Source organism: Poromitra crassiceps (genome assembly GCF_964638095.1).
Source record: "Poromitra crassiceps genome assembly, chromosome: 3".
In the NCBI taxonomy this organism is placed as follows: Eukaryota; Metazoa; Chordata; class Actinopteri; order Beryciformes; family Melamphaidae; genus Poromitra; species Poromitra crassiceps.
This window is the reverse complement of record NC_139625.1, coordinates 25,656,004-25,668,294: the sequence shown is the minus strand read 5'-3', so window position 1 is coordinate 25,668,294 and position 12,291 is coordinate 25,656,004. Positions and strand designations below refer to the sequence as shown.

The 12,291-nt window shown below is 42.7% G+C and overlaps 1 protein-coding gene across 1 annotated transcript; it reads right to left on the bottom strand.

The window, feature by feature from the left end:
• Window positions 1-2,182: 2,182 nt before the first annotated feature.
• ccdc28b (coiled-coil domain containing 28B) lies at window positions 2,183-12,065 on the bottom strand. The gene is made up of 6 exons (XM_083634169.1): window positions 11,873-12,065; window positions 10,365-10,659; window positions 7,223-7,392; window positions 6,453-6,607; window positions 3,854-3,876; window positions 2,183-2,392 (listed from the first exon to the last, which is right to left on the bottom strand). The coding sequence occupies exons 2-6, from the start codon at window positions 10,598-10,600 to the stop codon at window positions 2,338-2,340; spliced, it is 639 nt and encodes a 212-aa protein (XP_083490295.1). The 5' UTR covers window positions 10,601-10,659; window positions 11,873-12,065; the 3' UTR covers window positions 2,183-2,337.
• Window positions 12,066-12,291: the final 226 nt, after the last annotated feature.

The following is a 12,291-nucleotide window of genomic DNA, read 5'->3' as shown; positions in this document are numbered from 1 at the left end:
GAGACAGAATTATATATAAATATAAATAAAGTGTTTTATTTCTGTAAAAAAAAAAAAAAAGCCTCCAGTTGCCTCATTCAAATGTTGATGGGATTGGATACAGGAAAAGGGTTTTGGCCACAACTGTTTCATAAAGAAGGCCCACCCACTCTTTCCCTGTGCTTTCCTGTCAAATTCGAAATTATGTGGTTACCCTCATGACCACATTCTTGAATGGAGAAGGGACCTTTCACTCATCAAAGCTGTAAATAAACTTCAACAAACTGCAGAATATGGACAGCTTATTTTGTTTATGATTTAACGTTACAAAAAATAACATTTGATCTGAGGTGGATCTTCTGGGCATGGCGTAAATGGATGCATGAATGTGTGCAGACTGTCTTGATTTTCATCTGTAGACCTCTTAAGTTATCTAGACCTGAATGCATGTTTTATTTTTATTTCTTTGATAGGTTAAAATGTCACATCATCCATGGACTAGTGCAGTAAAATGTGAAGTCTAATAACAGCATTCAGCAAAATTGCATGACTCAATTTTATTTTGATAAGTCTTAAAGAAGGAAAGTGAAAATAAAACAAAAACCGTCATTTTCAGGTTCATAATTGACTTTTATTTATGGGCAGTTACTGAATATGAGTATTATTGCCTACACATAAACACATTTTGATAGTGTCTAATTTATGTATGGCATGAAATCTCAAACAGTGTTGTGAAAAACATCAGTCATGAGGTGAATTATCTGTTTGACTTTTAAAGGAATGCAAAAGCCAGAGTATGGAAAATTGATGCAGAAACCAATGTCAGAAATGTACCATGTCGCTAGGCTAGAGTGAGGCTATGCAGGCCCAGGCATTTAGGAGAAGAGAGGTAGACTTAGCAAGCAGTAGAACTAAGGGTCTATAACAGGTTTCCCAAAGTAAGCTGCTTGTGCTAACCACATACTTTGATGTTTCAACTGAACACTAATGTCACTCTAATTCCCTTCTCAGCATTTAGGCTGTTATTAATATTACTTTCATGTTTGTTATTAAATAAAACATCTCCCCTCGCCTCCAAAGAAAATGTCATTATGAAAGTAGCTGCCGTTGTGAAATTGTACCAACCAGATGTATGCCTGCTACATTACACTCTGTGAATATGCCATCGAACACAGTGTGTCACAGAAGAGGATGGAGTGAGTGTCTTCCAGTGTCTGGAGAGAATGTTATCCGGTAGGTGGTTTTACAGCATTGCAGCAGCAGGTGGCGCTGGCTTGTGCTTCGAGGGGAAACTGCTACTGGGCCCTCAAGAGGCATTCACAGAAAGAAAGCCAAGGCATTCCTGATGTAGCACTAACAACATCCAGTTCCTCATATCAAACCATCCATGCAAATACAGTAGCTCAAACCGCACATTGGTAATACATATTAACAGTTTCACACATTCCTATCCATATTTCAATTTAATCAAATATATATATATATATATATATATATATATATATTACATTAGGTCTCCTTGTGGAGTCGGTGTCTCACGACTCGTGCTTTGAAATGTCCAAACCCTGTCAAGAAAGGGTTATCCAGCTTTAGATCAAACCGTTTTCCAGTATTAAACTTTTAGCAAAGATATAAAAATGAGGGAAAGCTTTCTGAACAATAGCAAAAGAGTGAAAAATCCCTCAAAGGTCCTGAGGCAACCCACAGTGGCTTTGTCAACACAAGGGCCGAACGTATTTGCTACTTCACTATGGCTCCATTTTTCATGTTTGCTAATAGAGATAAATACCTTCCACAAATAATGCAACAGATAATGCCTAATAGAAGATTAGGCCTGCTCTAATAATAATAAGAAGAAGAAGAATAAATAAATAAACTCATTAGATGTGCATTATGGAAGTTGGAACACAAATAGTGGACTCACTAGGAGTATACAAATTTGGGGGATTTAGTCGTACTACTACTAATTGATACCAAAATGGAATGAACGGGCAAAAAACCTGTCCTCAAAATGTATTCTTCTCACATAATTGTACAATAAATCTACTGATCGTCTTGTGTGCTGTGAATGAGGGATTCATGATTTTGGTTGAGAGTTCATGTAGTGCCTTGCTGCTTGACGTCGCTATGATATTCCCTCGTCATTGACAGAAATGGAAAAACCGCGCCCCTCCCCCCCCCCCCCCCCCCTGCCGTAGCCCTTCCCACTCTGTTGCTAAGGCGGCTGGATCAATGTCACGGCAACCTGGCCTGGCTGGATCCTGTGTGAAGAAGATGAGCAGTCGCCTTGGCAACCTGGCCTGGCTGGATGTTGTGTGAAGAAGATCAGCGGTCGCCGTGGTGACCACACCTCGCTCGTCAGGGACCAGACGTCTTGGGCAGGTCCTGGTTCTCAGCCAAGTGAAGCTTTTGTCTGATCACATGCATGTTGAGGACTCAAGCCAAAAGACCAGGGGCTGTGAACTGAAAACAAATTATTCTGTAACACCTTATATTAAGGTACGCATATTCACCATTACGTACTGTAGCTGATTATCAGCATGCATATTAGTAGCATATTGGCTGTTTATTAGTCATTATAAAGCACTTATTAATGCCTTATTCTCCATGATGACTTTCTACAACAACTAGGCCATTAACTAAGAGTTTTCTGTCAATAACCTCCTAATTATTCCTTATTGATAGTAAGGAAGTTGGTGTACATGAATTACGATCTTAATGTTTTAGTGTTACTACCACCTTATAAGGCCCATACTGAGCAAAGCGTAATTCATACACAACAATTTTGTTACTTACAATAAGCAGTAATTAGGAGATTATTGAGGGAAACTTCTTAGTAGTTGTAGAATATGGTCATGAAGAATAAGGCATTTATAAGTGCTTTATAATGTAGGGCACTAGAGGGAGCCCTACAGACTTGGTCCCAGTAAAATGCAAAAGATGCATTGGCCAGAATTCATTTCTATACTCAGCGGCAGTAGCCTGGAACAGTCTCCCAGCTGAGATTAAGACAATCAGCCCATATCCTTCTTTCAAAGTAAAAGTTAAGAATTGGATCAGGAGAAGCAGAACCTGGATTTAAGGTATTGTGTTATATTGTGGTATTATAATATTATATAATATATAATATTGTATGGTAATGATATGTAATACCATAATATCTTATAATATATTGTTCAGTATAGGTACAGGTATGCTGGATTTGATGGTAGCCAAGGTGTTTGAGGTGGGGGGCGACCTGTTGTCGGCCAGCCAGTAACTGAGCCGGTGTTTCACTCGACCCTGTATTTTATTAGATTTTATTTTATTTTATTTATTTTACTTGATTATATTTTAATGTACGTTTTTTATTAGGATTTGATGGGTTTATTTTTTAATAGCACAAATTGTCTTTTATTTTATGCTTATTTTTATTGATTATTCACTGTGCCCTACTTTCCCATATTATTCTCCCCCCTGCGTGGCAGGCACACCCACGCGATACCCGCAGACTCTGTCAAGTGCTTGAGGCACTCACACTGTTATACACTTACACACATCCAGACATACACACAACAGTACACATTTTATCACCGACATCTTAAGGACCGCAATGGAAATAAGCTGTTAGCTTTATTGCGTTTTTATCCTTTTGATAATGGTGGGCCTGTGTATGTATATATGTATATTGTATATACTGTGTATTCATTATCAATAAAGAACTCAATCAATCAAAATAAACAGCCAGTGTGCTACTAATATGCATGTTAATAAGCATCTAAATTAGTTAATGGTGAATATGTGTGTACCTTAATATGAATTGTTACCGAATATTCAAATCCAGACTAGCAGATGATCCCTTAAATAACCAGCCATTCAATTAGAAAAAGGATACATGGAAGTGCTGAGCTCCTCCAGCTGTGGGAACAAATGAAAGGCATTGATTGGATCAGAGGTGTAAACACAAATAGAACCAGCTAGAAGTAGAAAGTGAAGCGGTAGTAAAAGCAAGCAAACAATCATTAAATGTGGTCATAATACACAACAGCCCATCAATACTTGAATCGAATTCCCCTCTCTCGGCCGAGGTGCAGTTGTTCTTCAAGTTCCCTTCTTCTCCGCACGAAAGGAGAAAGTCGTTTCACAGCCCGTCAGTTTTGTGGCAGAATTATCCAGCGCTGCTACAGCTAGCAGGTATTCTTGGCACCGCACCACCACTATCTGTAATGAGCTGGAGGGTTTTTCACACCACCCTCGCACATACTGCAGCTCAGCAGTCTGCCCCCAGCACACATACCGAGCCCAGCACAGGGGAACAGGGTGCCGCACACCAACAATAGACTCTATTTCAAGTCATTATTGGACTACATATCACCTACTGCGCCGGACAACATTTGACATTGACACACACTAGTAGCTCAGCATAGCACATGGCAATTTAAACATACACATTTGCTTAATGTCATCTCAGACATCAGTCATTACTATATTGTCTTAACATTATTTGATGGTATGCCTGCTCTAATGGAAAGTGTACAGCTGAAAGTGAAAGAAAGCCAGGGGTAGGTCATGAGGCTGACTCCTAACATTACAGAAGCATGCTAAATGTCTGCTGAGCCGGGGAGCACAGCAGTGCTTACTGCTGTTAATAGCTAAAGCACCATTAAGCTAAACTGATGCATGTTGCAGGGTTCCCACCTCCGATCAAATGTTCCATGACTATCTTTAACAAAGTCAGAGCGCTTCCATGACCTACAAATGTGATTCCCTTTCCCCGCTTTTTCTAAAGGGGTAAACAGCAATGCAATCAATGTGTGGAACAAGTTGCTAAGCATTCTGCTACATTCCTGTGGAAAGAACGTTTTTTTTAATCATTTTTGATTGTGCTTGGTCAGTTCCCCCTGGCGTCCCGGTCGTTGCTCCACCTCCTCTGCGATCGGGGGAGAGCTGCAGACTAGCACATGCTTCCTCCGATACATGTGCAGTCACCAGCTGCTTCTTTTCACCTGACAGCAAGGAGTTTCACCAGCAGGACATAGCATGTTGGAGGATCACGCTATTCCCCTCCCCCGAACAGATGCCCCAACCGACCAGAGGAGACACGAGGGCAACGACCAGGACTCATACCCCACCGGCTTCCTACCCGCAGACATGGCCAATTGTGTCTGTGGAAACGTCTAACCAAGCCGGAGGTGCCGCTGCCGGGAATTGAACCCGGGTTTCCGCGGTGGTAGACGAGTGCTTTTGCCTCTACACTACCCAGATTCCCCCACAAGTATATTCCTGTGAATGGAACCATTTGTGCAATTCCCCCGCATACAGGAAAACACCTCACAAAATCCCAGGATCTTCCAGGAATTCCATGAGAAGTGGGAAATATGGTTAGACCAATATAGTGGTTTGCTGATATAATGTATGGGGCTGAGATTGGCTTTTAATCTCTGATATGATGGAATTTCCTCTGTGGCCACAGCTCAGGAATATGTATTTTACTCAACAACTTCAGAGTCTGTAGAACCTGCCTCACCTTGCCTTAAAGTCGAGCTGAACCCAAGAATGACTTTTCTTTTCTTTTAGTTCAAATACCTGGGTATGCAGTGCACCGATTTAATAATGTATGCAAAACAAATCACAATAATCTAATTTCTTTAGTTTTTCACTCTTTTTCACATCAAAAGTTTGTTTTTCAAGATTTCATTGATAACAGTAATTTACAGTTTGCTGACATCACCTTGTACTATCATATTTCTACCCCATTTCAACCAATCATATCACGAAATGCAGCTGTCAATCAAATCTTCATTTCTGGATAATTTTCTCTTCCAAATGAAGTCGAAAATGGCGCCTATAGTGCCTGTCATCTGCCAGAATTCCTATCCCATAAACTAACTACTAACTTGGCCAATTGTTAGAAACATGAACAAAAACAAAAAGTATAATCTCTAAGAATGCAAAGAAATGTAACTGGCTCGTTAAAATGCGCATTCCAGGGATGTCGTATCGTTACAGCAGCGATAATGGCGCGCGCATCTGAGAGCTTGGTTGTCAGGGGTTGCACTTCGGAGATTCCAGGCCGACGTGCTGCACTCTCCGCTCGGCAACACAAAGGCAGCTGGTTGCCTGCGGCTCGCTGAGCTCCGCTCCTCTCGTCAAAAGGCTCTTCCCGAGGGGAGCGCCGCAACACACTGAATCCCACTCGATTTGGAGGCGGAACACGCCAGGATTGGCCAAAGCCCAATCCAGTACCCAGAATTGTCAAATAAAATCATCGACATGATACTATGACCCGCCTCTCAACCTGTCATCTTAGACAAACTATGTTTTCAGTCTGAAACGGAGTCATTATGCACGTGACGAACAGGTTCAGTTCGACTTTAAGCAGCGATTAATCCAGCGAAAGGAATTTCATTAGTGTGGGTTTCAAAGGCGAGTTTGAGATGTTTGGAGAAGCCAGATGTGATACTGGTCTGATACTGTAAACTCTTAACTCTTACATTGCAGAGCAGGTGCTCCAGGTTGTGATCGGAGGCACACTTCTTCTGGTCCTCTGACAGCTCCTCCACATGGCTGTCCAGGCTGAAGTGCAGTCGCGCCAGCTTCTCCTGCATCTCGCGCACGTGCTCCAGCTGCTCAAAGGAGCACACCTTGCCTAGAAAGGATAGGGAGGGGACGGGGGGTGTTAGGCAGATGGGCTCCCTCCCTCACTAAACTGGAAAAAGGAAAAAACTTGCACACTGCAGGGCTCCAAGTTAGTTAGTTTATTGCAGAGTGACTGCTCTTCGTCTGAAGAAGAGCAGAGTGACTGCTCTTCGTCTGAAGAAGAGCAGTCACTCTGCTCGAACCGTTACCACCGGTGCAATAAATGAACTAACTTGGAGCCCTGCAGTGTGCAAGCTTTTTTCCTGTTTCCAGTTTTGTCTACTTTCAGCCCTGCACCTGCCCTATCGGGTTTGGATGTGCATGTTTTTATCTCTTTTCATCCCTCCCTCACTAAACCATTGTGTCACTTTAGGTGTCACCTCTCTGGGTACTGAGGGGGATTATAGCAAAGTCAAACAGACACTCAGACAGATGGATGGAAATAGCGGTATGCCGATTCGATTTTGTTCTGTCCGATGCAACAAAAGCCATTTTCCAGCCGGCTTTATTTTCAGCCGAGTAATGTAATATTCCCGCCGGGGCGGCCCGACCAATGTAGGTCGTCTTACCGAAGGCGTGCAGTTTGCCTCAGTGGAAGTCATTGGGGAGGGTGAGGTCATCTTACCGAAGGCCTGCAGTTTGCCTGAGTGGAAGTCGTTGAGGAGGTTGAGGAGCCCGCCCTCCATCTCCCTCACGTCCGACACGTCCGTGAGGAAAGAGTGCTGCAGGGGGGACGACTGGGCCACCTTGCTGGGCCCTGCCGGCTGTGGGGCCCGGGACTTCTCCTTGTGGGGCCTGGCACACACACAGAGAGACAGGAGACATCAGGGTCACACACGCTCTACTATTCACTGTCTAGACACGTGTGGCAACAGCTGAACACAGCCTTCCATCTTCTCATCTGCATTAAAGAGCGTATCCTCTTTGAGAGCTGATCGTCTTTCGTGTCTTTCCAGTTCTTTAACATTGAGCTGAAATAGCGTTGGAACTGATACTGGCAGGCTCCATTATTGCAGCAAGACTAGTTTTGGGGAACTGGAAGAATGTAAGCGAGCCGGAAATCACTGATTGAACTAAACTCGTGACTGAAACCGCCTCCTTTGAATACGTAATAGGCTAATGAACAATATGAAAGGGACATTTAAACAGGTCTGGGAACATGATCTCCTGCACACTAAGAGATCTCCTGTACACTAAGAGCTGAATATATCTCCTGTACACTAAGAGCTGAATATTTTTTAAAGGTTATGAGAAAATTAGAGGCTAGATACCATTACGGTTGGAACTTTACTGTATACTTGGGGGCGGCTTTAGCTCAGGAGGTAGAGCGGGTCGGCCAATGACGCAAGGGTTGGCGGCTCGATCCCCGCTCCCTCCCAGCTGTTAATCGTTGTGTCCCTGGGCAAGACACTTAACCCTCCTTGCCTCGTATGATTGGTATGAATGTAGACATGAATGGTATGATTGGTATGAATGTAGACATGAATGATGGTGGTTCGGAGGGGCCGTTGAGCGCCAATGTGTGGCTGCCACGCTTCTGAACCACCGGTACGAATGGTGTGAACGAATAATCATCCTGTGTCAGCGCTTTGAGCCTTGGAAAGGCGCTATATAAATCCAATGATTATTATTATTACTATTACTAATATAGGTGCCGACAGGTGTTCTAAATGACTGTCTTTCCATTACTGTTGTTTTCGTTTTGTTTAATTTTTTAATCTCTGATTCTATGTTTGTAACAAAACATACATGTGTGTGTAATATCTGAAAGAAAATTAAATACTTAAATGACATAAAAAAAACATGGAGCTGAAATGCAACCTGCCTCAGATACTTGGCTGTAGCTCAGGAGGTAGAGCAGGTTGTCCACTAATCGCTTTGGAGAAAAGAGCTCGGTGGTTCGATCCCCGCCTCCTCCAGTCTGCATGTCGAGGTGTCCTTGGCAGTGCCAGCACCCTGTGTGGCAGCTTGCCGCCATCGGTGTGTGAATGTACCTACTCATTGTAAAGTGCTTTGGATAAAAGAGCTATATAAATGCAGGCCATTTTACCATTTACTTCTGCTTCAGTTAGTGATTTCCGACAATTCCCAGAATGTTGTAGACATAGTACGACTAAGAAAGTGAGTTTTTCCCGTTGCATTGAAAACACATGTCTTGTTGTGGCTGCATCGCATTCTGATTTATTGTGGCTAACTTGCTATAGTGGGGGGGTGAAATTGGTCTCCTTTCCTCTTCTAAGATGGACGTCTCCTTGCATGATTGTTGGGAATCAGTGAAAAATGGTGATTCTAGACAGAAGCTCTCGCTCTTTGATTCAGAGGAACTTAAACCAAAACCTGACATTTACTGTTTATGGCTCAAAAGTCCCTCGTCCTGGTCGCCACTCTTCTCATCCTTGGCGCCACAATGGTGGAACGAGCTCCCCCCTTCCGTCTGTATGCCCGAATCACTGCCCACTTTCTGGCGGAGAGTCATCAGGCTATACCTGGACCCTTCTTTAATGAATGCTTAGTAACCACCCTTCTAAAATGAAATGAAATAAAATAAATAAATAAATCAACTATTAACAAATGCTACTTGTTCCATTTTAAAGGTCTTAGCTGATGAAGACTGTGATGCACAGTTGATTGCACTATTGTTGACAAAATGTATTGTAAGATGCTTTGGATAAAAGCATCTGCTAAGTAGAGCTGCAACCATTAATCGATTAGTCGATGGACAGAAAATTACTCAACAACTATTTTGATAATCGATTAATCATTTTGAGTACAAATTTAAGAGAAAAGGTCTACATTTTCTGATTCCAGCTTCTTATATGTGTGTATTTTCTGGTTTCTTTACTCCTGTATGACAGTAAACTGATATTATCTTTGAGTTGTGGACAAAACAAGACATTTGAGGGCGTCATCTTGGGCTTTGGGAAACACTGATCGTCATTTGCTACCATTTTCTGACATTTTATAGACAAATTATAGAGAAAATAATTGACAGATTAATCAATTATGAAAATAATCGTTAGTTGCAGCCCTACTGCTAAGTGGTGACGGCGTAATGTAATATGATGTACAATATTAGATTGCTGAAAATGTGTCTTCCACTAAACTCCACTGTAGCCGCGCTGGAAATGTACGTCTACATTTGGCCAGTTATCCGCATGAATAAGAAAAATGCACCACCAAACGACAAAATGGGCCCACAAAAGCACGGTACATTGCTAATAACAAATAGCTGTCCTTTTTGGATCGTCCTTTTACTTCTCAATTCCTCAGGTGTCCATCATCGGAATCTAATTTGACCAAACAGAATATTATTTGTTATACTGTCTGCAACATTGTTATCTTTATACCAGTGTATATTTAAAGCTTGAGCTTTTCATCCAGCTGTTCACTTGTCCATTAAGTATGACATATTGTAGGTTAGGGGCAACGGGTGACTCGCCCAGCTGGTTTCCTTTAGACCCCTTGCAGGAGATCCCAAGTACATCGCTTAGAAGCACATAGGCACCTTACGTGGCTGGTAGCACCACTGTAATATTGAATGTTGATTATGTTCGTATATTTTTGTTACTTTTCTTTTCTTGTGTCTGAGCCTGTTTGTCTGTTTTGTTTGTGTTATAATATATATATATATATATATATATATATATATATATATATATATATATATATAAAAGTATGACATATTGTTTCACAATATGTCACTTTTTTCATATACATGAAAAAAGTATGACATATTGTGAAACAATGATTGTGTTAAAAGTACACACCTGGTGGTCTTTGGTGGAGCTACGACTACAGCGAGCACCTCTTTGGACTGTCCTGGAGCTCCAACGGACCTTTTGTACTTGCCCCTGTTCTTGGGGGAGGGCGGCTGGGGCAGGCCGAGGGAGAAGGTGGCACTTTTGCTGGGAGGCAGGGTGGACAGCTTGCGGGGGTTGACGGGAGGAGGAGGGGGCTGGGGGAGAGACACCTTCGGGCTCCGCTTCTTGCGTTTATCTTCCATGTCGTCGTTGTTGTTTTAAAGTAATGAGGGGGTGAAGCCTGCCTGAGGTACAGGACGTCCTGAAACAACAAAAAGGAAGGAAGTTCAAAGCCAGCAGCAGTGTTAGATCCGTGGAGGACACCCTGACACCCACCCTGCAGGAAAGCATCTCCAAATAAACAGAAGGAGGTGGGAGGAAGTGCCAGTTTACTCACAGAAGCCATCTTTAACGTTTTCAAGTGTGGTCAGATGAGGAACAGTATCTCCATGCACATGGCAGGCTTTTGATGGGAGAAAAATGTGTGATTTATCTCGGAATGCTTCGCCTGTGGAACAAGCTGGAGTGATACAGTAGCAGGGATATTTTTAGAGCAGCCTGATTGAGACAGAACTCAGAGGACGACCTGTGCTGGGCTGATGGATCAGTGTGCAGTGCTGAATTGAAAGACATTTCCCCTCCAACAAACCCAAAAATACACACTTCATTGGGAATTATTATAATTATGGCACCACGATAGAAGAGCCTGTATTATAGAAATAGGCATGCCTACATAAACCACTTTCATACACCAGAAAGTGTATGAAACCCATGGAAAATAAATATTATCCTGGCCTTTTTGCTGGGGACCCCCTCAAGGAAGGACCCTTGGGGGCAGGGCATAGTGGTAATGGAGGTGGGTAAACTATATCCAAAGTGAGTTTACCTACCTTGTCCCTCCTCATTGCTTGATAGTTGATCTGAAAATAGGTGAGTAAACTGTCTCATTTCACTACGCCCCTGCTTGGGCATCCCTGGACCCCACTTTGAGAACCACTAGTCTATGGTAGCCTATTCAAGTTTATAGTGGCCTTACTGGATTTTTGATTTCCTGTGGTATAGGTTAACTATTAATATTCCTATTGTGACTAATGTGATTGTTATAATTTTGGTCTAGTTTTAATTATCTAGTCTCGTAAAAGTGATGACCAGCGACTGCTAACGGCCAATAGAGCTCGGCGTGTTTATTCTAGGACACCGGTCTGAATAAGTATCGTCCATAATAGATGCAACCACATTGTGAAAATCAAATGTCTGTTGCTGAAGAATCAAAGGTTCTCTGTCCAAAGATGGCCACTAGTCACACAATGCGAACTTTACGCTGCCTTCTTTCACCTCGCTTATTCATATTGTAGAACTGATACAGGTAAATGTATGATGCATTATTGTAGTTACACTAGCCATACACTCAGCATCTGAAATGACGTGCAGACAAGACGGGTAGCATCGCTCGGGTGACACAAAAGACGACTTACCGAATCAATTACGCACAAAGGGCAAGCCCGCTGCAAACGGGCTCGATCTTTCCTCCCAACATTTAAAACGTATAAGTAGACTTGAGCAGAATTAACCAGAGATCGTGTAGACTTTAGTTTGCTCCTTCTACACCAGTTAGAAAATAAATGGCTGGTGAAATGTAAAGCGGGGCGGCATCATTGCGCTCGGCTGGCTTGTGCGGAGGGAGGTCATCTCTTCTTTATGATTCCTCTCTTAAAGGGCCAGTACACCGCGCTGCGTGCTAGGGACGGAGATTATGCAAATCAAATGTTTATTCAAGACAAGTGCAGCAGGATGCTGCGTGCTGCCAAAAGCATTCATGACACGGACAGCTCTCCGCAGTTGGATCATTCTACTGGGTTTACAGGACCTGGATATGCTGACATCTTCTCGATCC